This window comes from Zootoca vivipara, chromosome 9 (genome assembly GCF_965207765.1).
Source record: "Zootoca vivipara chromosome 9, rZooViv2.hap1.1, whole genome shotgun sequence".
Taxonomy (NCBI): domain Eukaryota; kingdom Metazoa; phylum Chordata; class Lepidosauria; order Squamata; family Lacertidae; genus Zootoca; species Zootoca vivipara.
In genome coordinates, this window is record NC_142592.1 from 41767039 (window position 1) to 41782012 (window position 14974).

General features: G+C 39.8%; 1 protein-coding gene across 1 annotated transcript in view; it reads right to left on the bottom strand.

Annotated features, from left to right (window-relative positions):
* Positions 1-14974, bottom strand: part of EP300 (EP300 lysine acetyltransferase) — a 73038-nt gene that overhangs the window by 50581 nt on the left and 7483 nt on the right. Inside the window, exon 2 of the mRNA XM_035126525.3 lies at positions 5135-5793. Coding sequence (XP_034982416.3) covers positions 5135-5793 — 659 coding nt within the window. The remainder of the gene's footprint in view (positions 1-5134; positions 5794-14974) is intronic.

Sequence of the window (14974 nt, forward strand, 5' to 3'; positions counted from 1 at the left end):
TTCTGCTAAAAGTGACAGAAGCAGAGCAAAACTGTATCGATAATTTATGTTAAACAATCTTCTTTGCTTCTCCAATTACCACTCAAGTAAATTTCAGGATTTGAAGACAGTATACTCCAATTGCTCATTAAACTGAATCTTCACATGTTAAGTATTATTAAAGTTGTCAGACTATTAAAGAAATATCAGCAGCGTTTATCAATCTTGTGAGGTATAACCAATAGACTAAGCCTGTAATGATATGTACATTTATCATTAGTCCTACTTTGTGCAATGGATTTGCTTGAGTAAGAACGCACAATACTAAAAAACGCATTTTGAGTAAAAGTGCATTAAAATTTAGTTCTGTATACGTTTGCATATGAATGAAACTGTTTAAGGGAGAAACATTCAGTTTTCAGATTATTTATGCCTGTGTTACAGGAGGCACCATCCTAGAAGAACATTCACCTTTCTGAAGAACAAAGCTATGCCCCCAAATTATGCCTGACACCTGCAGTTTTTCTTAAGAACTTTTGGTAATAAAGAAATAGTTTTGTAAAAATCTGTATACATAAGCCAACTAATCTTCAGGAACTGAAATTCTCATTATAGAATTATGAAGCTTCTTCAACTAATGAAAGGTTGCAGTACTGCATTTTGTAGGCTTAAAGTCACAAAGCTAGGTCTGGTAGCAGGGTCACTATCTTTCCAACTGCTATTTGGCTATCTGAAAATGCCTGCAGTTAAGTTTCTCCTGCAAATTCCAAAGATCTCGGAAGCCCACTCTGCAGTAACTTGGAGCAGTGTGTAGCTGTCCCACTCTCTGTGGAATAGAATTCCTGTCAAGATACAACAGGCACCCTCTCTACCTGTACTTTCCTGAAATAACTGACATGTTTGTACTAACAGGCTTTCCCAGCAGCATTAACTGGTCTTTATCATAACTGTCTACTTTGCTTTATTTCAGTTTTGTTTTAAATGCATCTGCTGTTTTTGTGTTATAATTTGTTTTAATTATACATCACCTTGCGATGGTTTTTAAGAAGGTGATCAATAAATTAATGAGGATTATATTTGCACCCCAGTACCTAGCAGTACGGAAGCACGTCAAAGTGCAAGTAGATAAATAGGGACCGCTACAGCGGGAAGGTAAACGGCATTTCCGTGCACTGCTCTGGTTCACCAGAAGCGGCTTTGTCATGCTGGCCACATGACCTGGAAGCTGTACGCTGGCTCCCTCGGCCAATAACGCGAGATGAGCGCGCAACCTCAGAGTCGGTCACGACTGGACCTAATGGTCAGGGGTCCCTTTACCTTTACCTTTAAATTTAGTTAGTGAGATAATGGCACTAAGGTCTGCAGAAGGTAGTAGGATCAGTGAAAGGTGTGTTCCCTATCTTGAGAGCAGAAATACTTTTCAATACAGCAAGGCTACTATAGGATACAACCATATGAAATCAAATTCTAAACTGCCACCTATAACTGTGTTGATCAAATACTGTACATATTTGCATCCATTTGAAAGACAGTGTTGTTGCTTTGCAACTTTGTTGTTAATCTATACTGATTTTTATTGGCTGTAAGCATCTTTAGGTAAACATACCAGTTTTGCTCTCAGATTCAAAACTTTTCCCAAACCAGGGTTAGCTTAAACAATTGCCACCAAGAAAGAACCAGTAAGAATTTCTGCTGGCTCAGACCTTGAGGGCCTGAAAGATGCAGTTCCAAGGCAGTATATAATCAGGTAATAAATAAAAATGTTTGCAACTTAGAATAATTCTAGGTGCTTTAGGAAACAAAACATACAAGCCCCATAGATTGAGAAAAGAAAGCTGCATCACTCCATAGCCACTATTCATGTGTTTCATGTCCATGCAAGGCACAAGAGTTCTCAACAATGTGCAGCAGAAAACTTTTCAGAGCTTTATTTTCCCATGGGAATTTCCTTTCCTTTGGACCACATCAGTGAAGCTGAGAAGGTTGCTGGATGCCACTGCCTTCAAGCTGCAACTCCCAAGCATGCATGCTACCCTGACCAGGTGATGAGGTGGAGTGAAAGATGTCTGCTAGGGAGGGGCACGACCAGCAAATTGTAGGGTCTTGTCACTGTCATATTTGTTCTTTACTCCACATTAACCCTGTTTCTGAAATAGTGCTTCCACAACTTCTATCAAGATGCCACCAAAATCAGCAATGAGTAAAAGACTTCCCTTTTCTATGCATCACTGTCCGCATCATTCATACATACCTTGCTAAAAATCATTTCCCATGTAAACCAAAACAATCACTAGTAGACAAAAATGAAGTGATTCTACACCCCCAACTTCCAAATGGGAACATGTACCTACAGTAGTCACTCACTGGTAGTTAGGCATTCTGTAGTGGGTGTGTCTAACATTCACTTTATTTTTTAAAAAAGCTGCCATCTCAAGCACAGAAATAGTGATGGAAGTACAGTAACGCAGCAGTCCTGTCACAAAAACATTCTTCAATAGCAACAAGCTCTCTCATGTCAAGCAAAAAATGTTTTTGCTTCAAGAATTTGACTACAAAACATGTTGATTAATTCCCTGCCTCTGGGGCCAGGATTCCTCTACTCTTCAATTTAGATTCCAGTAAGTTTTCAGACTAAATCAAACACACGTGCATTATCTTTCAGGGTTAAGACACTGTTCAATTGACCAGCCAAATATACAATGAAATCAAAAATGTTGATAAAGCATGGATCATTAAGTATTTTTGTTTGGGGGTGTGTGTTACATTTACAATGGCAAATTTATTTTATATTATAAGACGGTGTTGTTTCAAGTTATACTGAGCAGTGGTGCTACATATTATTCTGAAATTCCAGATTTCATCTTGCTATAAAATTCGGTAGTGCTTTTGATAATTTGAAAGTCATATTTTGTCACTTGAACATGTGTGTGGTCAACTGCACCTACAATAGTAGTTACATTTAATTACTAAAGCCTAGCCTCTCCTGTCTTCCCACTGCCTGAATTAAAAAAACAAAAACAAAGAATTCCAAAACACAGTTCCATTTCCCTTGCTACTGACAGTGTGATGTCCATTCTCCCCATAAAAAACAAACTTTCTAAAAATAAAATTTTATTCTTATTGTCACTGCACCTAAATACATTCAAACTTTAAAATCTTTGTTCTACATTGTTACTTAAGAGCTAGTTATTGCCTTTAAAGTCTGCTTATGTCTGAAAACTATCGACTGAGATTCTGCAGACCTTAGGAACCTGAGACCAGAATTTGCTATACCCCCTTTACAATTTTCACTCTTTGACAAGCTAAACAGCTCACAAAGATGGAAATGTAAGGCAAGCAGGTTGACTGATCAAGCAAGCTCATCAGCCAGGCAACTTGCAAACCCAGTCTGCATCTAAGTAGTAAACCATACCTGCCAGTGAGGGTCATGCTATGGCGACTGAACACATTGTTATTTTTAGTCATTAGAGCAAATGAGTTTTCAAAAGACAGATGAAAAGGTATTATATGCAAAGACTACATAGATCTATTCTACTAAAGAAATCCTCACCAATGTGGCACCCTTCATATGTTTTTGACTACATCTATCACCAGGCATGAGAACCCTCTAGGCTGTGGGCCTACTTAGACCTAGCACTGTTCCCAATTTGGCTTGTGAGACTGCTTTCCCAAAACCACACCCACCTACTCCACAACTGATGTCATGTGATAGCGGTATGGGGCAGATTGTGCATTGGCAGTCATTATCTACTGGGAGCCTTAAAGTACACTCCCAATTGTTCATTGGCAAGGGACACTTGCTATCACTGCTGATCAGCTGCTTTTGGCACTGACAGCAACCCTGCTGGGATCAGCTGAACCATGGAGTTCCCCACACAGTACTCCATAATGCACTGAATTCCTGCTCAAAGTAGAGCATGAAGTTGGCCTGTATCAGCAGCTTGATGGTAACTTTGAATTCAGGCTTGAATGAACTAGAATTTCCTTTGTAGCACTGCCAAGTAAAAATGTGTCAACTGCCATCACAGTGACATAGGGTAATTTCCAGGTGGGCAGAGGCTCACCAACCCAGGGTACAGCCCACCAGCTAGATACAGTTCCCCACCCATTTTACATAAAGCACCCAATACCTCTATTTGCTGCTCTGTGCAATCATGTGTTAACTCTCACTGGCTACCACTCAATGAGAGCAACCTGGCAGTTTGCTACATATTTCCCACAGAACAAGCACCTGCTAGGCAAGTACCTATTGAGGACTCATTTTAGATGCTTAATCTAAACATTGTACCAAAATAAGTAAGAGAAAATCTGTTTCCTATCCTTTCCCCTGAAATAGTAAACAACTATGTGCAGAGGTTATACCAAAGCTATATGATTAGTAATGAAATGTGCAGCATTTTCCTGCTCCACCACTTACAAAGCACTAGGTTATTCATTCTAATTAGTGAAGATACTGTTCTTGGTGCCTTATTACACTCACAGTACTGTTTTTTCCACGTACTGAGATATACCGGTAAGAAGTCCTGCAGGAGCAAACCTACAGGTCTACCATCTAATTTGCAAAAGTGACTACAAAATATCTACAACCACCATGCAAACTCTCCTTCACTGTTTGGCACCAGCATCTGTATTCAGAAATGCTGCATCTGGAGGTTGAAGTTATCAATAATGGGTAACAGCTGTGATAAACCTAGCCACTACTGTACTTAACAAATCAAGGAAAATATTGCATGCACATATATTCCCACCCCACCCACAATTATAGCAATGTTTCACTGAAGAATAGCAATATTAGTCTGCCCAGTAGTTTTAATACTAGGGAAAAAATTCATCTTCAGTATCAACACCACCTGTAGGATTATTCTGCAACTGAAGAACTAATACACCAATCACAGGTACTATTGAAAGCTATAAACTCAATAAATCATTTTGAATGGCAGTACTGTAACTGGACACAAAGGTTTTTTAGAAATACAACTTTTCATATAATGCTACATGCTTCCTTATCATCTATTAATATGCTTAAATATTCCCAGGTATCATTCATAATTGCAGTGAATGCTTCTCACAAGCCTGTTTTCTGGAAATGCTCAGGTATTTTGAAATACTATACTTCAAAAACTTAAATGTGATCACAAGAAAAACTTTGTCTTACCTTGCCCATTGCTCCAGGCTGTGGACCCCTCAAGCCTGTCTGTCCTCCTATCTGCGGAGAACCTTGCTGCAATGTCTCAGCCAACAAGTTACCAGCATTACCCATTCCTGGGTTTGAGTATGACATGTTGGAACGTCCTCTTCCTGCTCCAATCGAACCATTCAAAACTTGCCCCTGCATCATGCCTTGTCCATTTCCTGAAGCCAACATACCAGGATTCATGCCAGCATTTATTCCTGCATTCATTCCCATTCCAGGCTGATTTACTGGATTGTTCACTGCTGGCATCATTCCTGCAGTGGGTTGAGTAGACGGACCTTGATTTGGTCCACTTGCACCCATCCCCAAATTTGGAGATGTCAATGCTGCCTGTGCCATGGGGCTTTTGACCATACTGTTTAAGATTCCCATTCCAGGATTGTTCTGCTGGGGTTGGCTGGCCATGCCCTGACCTGGCCCACCAACTCCCATATTAAGGTTTGGTGAGCTACCAGCACGTAACAGTTCAGACAACTGTTTGTGTTTTGAAGCAGCATCTTGTGCCATACCAAGACTAGTCTGCAGCTGATTAATGTCACCACCATTGGTAAGTCCCAATTCTGTGGAGCTGATCAGTTCATCTGGTAAGTCATGTTCCAGATCAAACAGGGATCCAAAATCTAGGGAAAACAAAAAACAAAAGAAATGGTTTAGAACACTGAGAAGATATTTCATATCAAAGTTAGCTCTTTTCAATGCTGTCACAATATCACTTTTCTTAACTAATTAACTATGGAGCAAAATCTAATTAACTATGGAGCAAGCCTAGAGCATAAACAGTGGGGTTTTTTGTAAGTTTTTCACATTCCCCCAACTATATAAAAGCCTCACACAATTGGCTACCCTTCTTCTCACTTCATTAAGACTAAAATGGGGAAAAGATTTTGGAGAACAGAGGAACAATTCTGGGAACACATTTGGAATAAACTGCCATTTGGATCCATCTCAATTAGAACTTGAGAAAATGCTTTAAAGATAGCACATCACTGGTACATGTGCCCAGCCAGATTATATGGAATTAATCATAACACATCCAACCTTTGCTAGCAGGAATGCAATTAATCTGGCTCTCTAGTACACATGTGTGGTTTTGCCCCCAAATTATTCCCTTTAGGGAAAACGTTTTTCAAACAATCAAATGATGGGACAATCACTACAGCCCTACAATAATTTTTCTCCTCAGATTAAGAACATAACCAATAAAACCTGATTCTCCATTTATTAACTGCAGCTAGATTAGTGACTGCAAAAAAAATCGGAAAACTTTAAATGCAAATCTTTATGAAGCCTGGATTTCATAGGTATTGTGCTTCTGGTCAGATTAACCATTTTACAAAAGGAATATTGACTGGGGTGGGGGAGGAAAACTCACACCTTCTATATGACAAGTATCCTTTTATTGACTTTATTAAGACAATTGACTCATGGAACCTTATGAAGAGACACTTTCATTTGGAACATCTAAAACTACAACCATCAGCCTCTATTTTTCTTTCTTTTCTGTATAACTATTAAGCTCTGCATTCCTTGTTTTGTTACTTGAAGTTAAAAATTAGTTTTAAAAATTCACATTTTCCCTCCACAACCCTACAGAATTTGTCAGGCTGAGCAATAGTAACTGACCTAAGGTGAACAATGCTTAGCAATGGCTTAAACCAAGGGCTCTCCTGTGCAAATCAAATAAAATATCAACTATACCACATTCCTTCATATTTATATATTCAAGGCTTAATTTCTTTTACTCCTGCAAGATTCTAACTCATGTTAAAAGCTTTCATTGTAAAAATAATGTCACATTGTGTTTGTAAACCATTGATTGTGGTGAAAGAACTGGATCTGGCTGGGAGGCCAGATACCCGCCTCCCCTATCCTGCAACCCCTCAGCAGGTTTGCTTTGACAGATGGGCAGTGGTGACCACCTATCAATCATCTGACATCACATGGCTCCTTTTCCTTTTTGCCCATGCAGTTTGAAATGAAGCCACTGCAGGCAAGGCACAACATTTCTCAAGCACCAATGATCAGTTGATTGTTGGCATTTGTAAAGCACTGTGCCTTCTTGGTTAATCCCAGTGGGGCTCACTGTCAGTGCACATCACCTGATCAACACTGTCAGCAAGTCCAGTTTGCAAATAAACAATTGGAAGCCCACTTTAAGCTTCCAATTGCTCATTTGGAGCCACGTCCTTGCCTACCCTATCCATGACATCACACAGTACTTCAGGTGTCAGGCAGCTGGCTGTGGCTTGGAGCAGCCAGCCTTGCAGGTCAAACGCTAGGTCTAATAATTTACACAAGCTAGAGGTTCCACACCCATGCCAGATATGAATTTGGTAAATCTTACAAATAGCCTTCCAAAGTAGGTCAGTATTAAGACCATACTGAAGATGGGGGCAAGAAAACAGTAGCTAGTGAAGACACCTAGCAAGCTCACAGCCGAACTGAAATGAACCAAGAACTTACTATGCAACACCAGTTTTCTTCATGTGCTATTATAAAGAATACTTCCTCCTTGGTTTTCTTTCAGTAACTGAATTGCATGGACTAAAGGTCTTAAACACGCTGTCTATCGTTCACACAAGTATATTGAGTTTGCATCAGCTCAATCTACTTAAACCTAAAGCAACTTTAAGCACAGAAATACAGGCAGGAAACCTTGGCCCCTGGCCCCCATACGTGTCAGTGGAGCACATATAAGCACACTCTGCTTCTGTTCTGCCTTCTTCTGGGTCCCAAAAGACCCACGTGTTGGTGATCACATGTCATTTGGACACGCCTAAAATTCTCACCACCTGTAAGTACACATGTGTTTGTACACACACATACCCTCCATCATGAAAAAATACTTTGATTTAAAAAATAAATAAATCACAAGATCACAAGCCTTTTAAACATCAGTGGGTTGGGGGGAGAAGAGTAGGCTTTAAATGCTACAAGCCTCAACTGCCAAATGTTAGGTTTAGTGCATCTATTCATGCAAAACCATTTTCGACACACAACAAAGGAAATAAATGATAGTGCCTACAACTAAGCAATTACATCATCTTTTTATTGACTCTGGACTTTCAGTTTCAAAACCTGTTTCACCCAACTCAAGCTAGAAAATAGCCCTAGACACCCACTAAAAATGCGCCTGCAAGAATCTGCTCCATCTTTGGAGCACCTCCATACAAAATGAAATTCAAATGTTCAACATACTGTACTTCAGCAATTTGATATTTCAATAAAATATGTACTATAAAAGATATTCCATATTTCTGTGAGAGAATGACCTGGTTCACACATATTAGTTCATGGTTTAGTATTATGTGTGAACTTGACCCAGTTCCTCAAATAAAATAAGCCATGGTTGGCCATCTGACATTAACTATGTTTTAGAGCAGGCACCCCCAAACTGAGGCCCTCCAGATGTTTTGGCCTACAACTCCCATGATCCCCAGCTAACAAGACCAGTGGTCGGGGAAGATGGGAATTAAAGTCCAAAACATCTGGAGGGCCGAAGTTTGGGGATGCCTGTTTTAGAGCAAGGATGAGAAATCTCTGGCCCATGAGCCAATTAGGTCCGGTGTGTCCGGATTCTACACCATTTCCTCCTAACCATGTCTATTTGCCCCACAACTGAAGTCATATGCTATGTCAAGTATAGGGAAAATATGTGGCTTGTTCCTTTGCAAATGGGGCTCACTTACAGCCCCAAGAGATCTGCAGAACTACTTGGATTCAAACCACACCTGCTGTCTCCAGAGGAGAAATGTCCATGTGTAGATGCAGTATGAATGCAAACTTTGCCAGTAAATGGATTTCATAAGGGTTTGCTGTAACTGGTCCCACTTATCTGTCAAAGTTGGCACATGAGAAGTGGGAGAATTAAGGAGCCAACCTGCCAGGCATATCCAGTTCTGCACCTCTAGTTTAGAGATGTGAACCAGGACAATTTTTGACTATGTTTTAAGTGTGGTTGTTTGTTCCACATAAAGGTACAGAGACAGTAGTAAGATCATAAATGATGTCACTGCTAGATCTCCCTGGTAACATGGTCCTTTCCCCCACACAATTCTTCCACCTCCAGATTTCTTAAAGCAACTTGTGTTATAGCAACTATTAATAAAATTGCATTCCTTAAGAGAAATTTATCTGCTCTGACCCACCTTTACTACACAGAAGAGTTGTGGAGTGGAGATAAAAAATTAAACAGTGTTTATTTCTCATTACGACCAGCTTTCCCCACTTCACTTATTGTCTACTGTTTACAAAGCTTGGAAGCCTGTTGCTAACATTCAAACGCCATGCTTGCATGAGTGAGTGTGGGGCTTTTAAAATTATTTTAAAAGAAAACTATCATAGAAAACTACCCATTGGTTGGGATATTGGGTTGTTTTTGTTTGATTATGCATTTTGTATATTCTGCTTTTATCCTGTGAACTGCCCTGAGACCTGTGGGCATAGGGCAGTACAGTGGTGCCTCGCTTAACGAATGCCCTGCTTAACTAAATTTCCGCTTAACGAAAGGATTTTTCGAGCGGAGGTTGCCCCGCTAGACGAATGCGTTTTACGAAAAATTTGTCTAGCGAATCACGGTTTCCCATAGGAATGCATTGAAATTCAATTAATGCGTTCCTATGGGCAAAAAAGTAAAAAAAAAATTCAGTGCATTCCTATGGGATTCGCTAGACAAATTTTTCGCTATAAGAAAAGACCCATGGAACGAATTAATTTCGTCTAGCGAGGCACCACTGTATACAAATTTAATAAATAATATAAAAATTTATCTTTAGATTCTGTCCACGAGCAGCTGTCTTATGGATACTCTTCCCCTCCCCCAGTTAATTTTCTTTCTTCTCTGCTTCTATGATTCTATCGTTTCCTATCTAAATTACTATACATGTCTACTCAGAAGTAAACTCCAATAAGTTTAGTGGGATTTACAGCTTGGATACATTCTAAGCCAGGCTTCCTCAATCTCGGCCATCCAGATGTTTTTGGCCTACAACTCCCATGATCCTTAGCTAGCAGGAACAGTGGTCAGAGATGATGGGAATTGTAGTCTCAAAACATCTGGAGGGCCGAGGTTAAGGAAGCCTGTTCTAAGCATATCAAGTCCCAAGACTGGATTTTAAACAGGAAAAAGGGAGGAGGGACACTTCAGGCTACCTTGGAAAGGATGAGATAGGTGAAGTAATGCCAGCAGCAGCAACTCAATGATTTCCCTTTGGACCAAAACCCACCAACACACATACAAAGTCCTATTCTTCCTCCCAGAGGACAAGTGTCCAGTTCATGGAATCTTGCCTGTGAAAGAAAATTAGTCCCTCTTCTCTAACTCCACTCTAAGAGTATTTGCAACAATGTTAAACTTTGTCTTCTCACTCACGATACATTTCATTCATTGAGGAAGGAGGGCAGGATTCCGTTCTAACCAAGGTAGGAGCAATGGAATTATGTGACAAAACAACACTATGGGTGACTGGTGGGTAGGGGAATAAAGCAAAGCAGTGGAAGGAAAAGGTTAATAAACTACACTGCCAAGGATTTTAATGGAGTAAGATTTCCACTCCAGCCAGCCAATGGAAGGAAGCATGGTGTCAAAGTTAGGCAATGTCAGTAGACATTTTCTGAGGATATCAGGTGGAGGACAAAGCAGGCAAGGAGGCAGGGGGGAAACAAGCCAATGTTTGCCTGATCATCTGTGGGGGACACCTGTGATTATGGTATTGTTTAATAAACTATGTTAATTTGGCTTAGCGTTATCTGCAAACCAGGCCCAAGCTAGCTTAGCATTCCCATCTACACGCTCTGTTCCCATGTGCAAGTCTTTCTTGAGAGGGCAGTTCATAGTCAGACAGCAGGAATGCCTGTAAGGAATGGAAACAGCTCATCTTTGCCATATAGTGGCCTGCTTTGACATGACCGTGCTTGATAAGAGTTTTCCACATGAAGTGCTAACCCCTATGAGCAGTATGCAAATGCCAGTGGCCCTCCAAATGTTGCCAAACTACAGCTCTCATTATCCTGGGCCATTGGCCATGCTTGCTTGGCTGATGGAAGTTGTAGTTCAGCAACATCTGAAGGGTTCTAGTCCTTGGAGTCAGCATGCACACATGCAGCAACATCTCACTAAGGAGCTCATGGATTATGCTATCCTTCAGCAAACAAGGAAGAAATAAAGAAAAACACAAATGATATCTGCCACACCCAAAGAAACTGCAAGGCAAGCAACCCAACAATGCCATGCAACTTTTTAAAGGGAGCATTCTAAATCAAAAGTACAATTGATTTATTTTCGTAGTGAAGAAAGAGAATGGATAATACGAATGTCTAATATAAAACACAATGCAATGAGGGTTTTTAAAAACCTCTTACTACAATAGATAGAGGCTGCCCTTCTAATAGCATTCTGAGTGGAAAGTGTACATTTTCTGCATGTTTAGAACTATAGAAACTATAGAACTATAGAAACAAAAACAATATCTTTTTCTAGAGATTTAACACTTTCATTAGTATTCAATTAACCAGGAGTTCTACCGGTATGATATTCTTAACCTATCGTTTATTTGCCAGGTGTTGTGAAACTGCAATATGAATGTTTGGTGCACCTGATTTGGTTTCCCCTCCTCTTACAACTGATTTTAAAACTGAGAAATTTTAGGTTGAACTCACTTTAAACTGATCATATCAAACATGCACTCTAATAGAATGGAGATTGTGTGCTTCTGGCAGGCCAGATGACTACTGCACTACACTAAGGCCAGCAGTTTACAGGGTTGCCATTATATGCCAACAGTTATTTTGAAAAGGATTAGTTCTCAGTGGTATGGTTTCCTCTTTTAGGGACATGTTAGTTCTAGGCAAGAACAGCAAGGTTGTGTTTTGTTTTTTAAATGGAGGTTCAAATAATCAGACAGACAAGAACTCTTCCTAATGAGGTGTGTTGCTTTTTCACAAAAATATTAATGCAATTTTAAATCACAATGAATGATATTGTCAACATTCTTTACTTTAATGTACACTTGTGGTGAGGAACCACTGAGCCAAGACAAAGTTAAGCCTCCCAGGCTAGCAAGGCCATTTCTGTCAAGCCACAGTTGCCAACCTCACATGTACTGTAATGTCGTATACGAACTCAAGTTTGGAACAGGTAAAGGTCAAGCTATGGTGGAAGGGGGGTTGCAGGCAGTGCCTATCAGCAGTGCCTGCAAAACCCCATGCAGAGCACCAGTGATCAAAGCCATCACTGCACCCACATCCATTAGATTCAATTTCAAACTATATCAAAAGCAAGTCACCTGACACTGATGTCAGGTGACTGAAGAATGGGTGATCCCACCCATCTAACAAACCTGACCCACAGGGAAGGAGGAGATAATGATTCATCTGGGTCCAGTTCCCCACCCTTGATGTACATGAATAGTTTTCTTTGGCTCTTCACACACTTGAAGAAAACTCTCTCATATTGATCAGGATGTTTCTTTCATTCATGAAATGGTGGAAAGCATGAGGTTCCCGATACTAAAAACCATATAAACTACAGCCCTATTTCCATCCTGCTTCAGTTTAGTATCAGCTAAACCTTAAACAACTACTGTAACTTTAAACACTAAATTTAGCTGTTATTTGTTGTTATTGGGCTTTATTGGCATAAATTTATATGATTTTATTGTTTAAAGTCATCCAAATACACTGATAATCCAAACACATACAATATATAAAAGACTAGATAGCCACCATTGAATAAATCAGGCTGTTTTAATGCCAGTTTAAAAAGTTCCATTCCAGAAGTCCATTCAACTTCCAAAATGTTTGGAAACCAAAGCACGGCTTCTGATTGGCTGCAGGAAGCTCCTGCAGGAAGCTCCTGCAGCCAATCGGAAGCCACACAGGACGTTCGGCTTCCAAAAAGAGTTCGCAAACCAGAACTGTTTGCGTTCAGGAGCCAAAACATTCAAGAACTAAGCTGTTCAAAAACCAAGCTACGACTGTATTTCCTAAGACATATCCACCTCGGGTTTCTGAGTGCAGGTTGAACTTGGAATAAGGGAATGGACAAATTGCAAATACATTTGGCACTTCATTCAGATTTGTTATTTGGGTAGAATATTTAGTTGTTGCTTACACAACTGAGAATAGAATAATCCAATCCTAATTATATTTATTTGGAAGTCCTATGGTTGTCAATAGAGCTTAATTTTCAGAATGAAGTCTGATTAGTTACAATGCAACACAACACACAGGATCACATGAAAATAAACTTTTTGCAGTTTTGCTATTGTTTCCAGCATTCTGTATTTCAATAAAATGAACTTAAACAACAAAAAGAGTCTCATTTCAAAATTCTAGCCATTCCTGTGCCATGTTGCATGACAAAGTAAAATGTATTCAATCTAGATTTCTGTAGTCAATAACTGTTTCCAAGCAAAGCAGAAGGGTTAAAATTCTGCATTTCTCTTCAAATACAGTAGTTAGCAGTTTCACAGTACTTCCAAGGTCTATTTTGGACACAATCATATGAAAGAAAAATCACAGAAGCTAAACAAACAAGAAGTTGAAGTGCTCTCAGGAAATATTTCCCACCTCTGAACCCACCCAACACATCTCTTCCAAGAAATGTCACCTTTTTAATAGAAAATATGGTATAGGGCAAACTAGTTAAAGCACAGAAGCAATTCAAAATGTGGACCAACGTTTCCTTTCAGGCTGTTTTTATTCAGCCTATTTTTTTAATAGACAAAAGTTAATCTTTAGGACTGCTGGTTTTCAGAAAAGTAAGATAGCCGAAAGTTCCTAAATAACCGAAACAAAATCTATTGCAGCATACGTTGACTAGGTAGTAGTCATTTGGGGATGCAATAATTCTTTCTTTCTTTTGTAATGATGTATTTGTGTTGTGGTAGTGCTGTCATAGTTGCAACCAACAACCAGAGCCTACTTCATTAGATTCGTGAAACACTATCCTCAATTATACCAATTACATATATGTAATTGCCAGAGAGGAAAAGTTGTGAACAGTAGCGCCAAAAGGCCATGAAATGCAACTAATAACTATGGGTCACTTTCCTGTTTCATTACCACCCTGCAACTTTGACTGCTTTACCAGCAGTCCATCGTTTACGCAGGGGGTTACATTCTGAGGCACTGCACATGTTGTGTATAACTGAAACCTATTGACAAAGCCTGCAAACAACCCGGTTCCCTCTCACCCCCATTCCACCCTTTTAATGACATCTTTATGACGTTTCCGGGTCATTTCTGGGTTCTGCTATGGGTGTATACATGGTAGCGCACATATAAAACATGCCCCTTTCCCTAATCGCCACCAACCTCACTTCAGAAAGCACGGAAGCTCAGAAAAGGGCAGGTTCATGTGAGACACCAAATGTGCCCCAAGTGAACACCAGTTATCAGAAAGTGAGTTACTGGCACTGGTGGTGACTAGGACCGGCGTCCAAGTGATTAGATGCCAACTCGGAACCAAAAAAATTCATTACACTTCTCAGCATGAGTTTATTCCTTTAAAAGTTAAATCTACTGGATATGTTCATATCAATGCTAACCAAACTACTGTAAGTTAGACCTAGCACTTTATACCAGATGACTCCTGCTTTGATGTGCAGAGAGCTCTGCAGTCAATATCTTTTTTTGCAAATCACGTCCCAGGAAATTAAGAAAGTGACTAGTCTGTAGACAGTCCATGCACGCAAATCTTTATCAACAGGAGATAACAGCTCCTTCCAAAGACATTTCCCTTTACAAGAGGCTGAGACTCAGAGAAAGTTATGAACCAAACCCTAATTAGTTGCCTGCAGT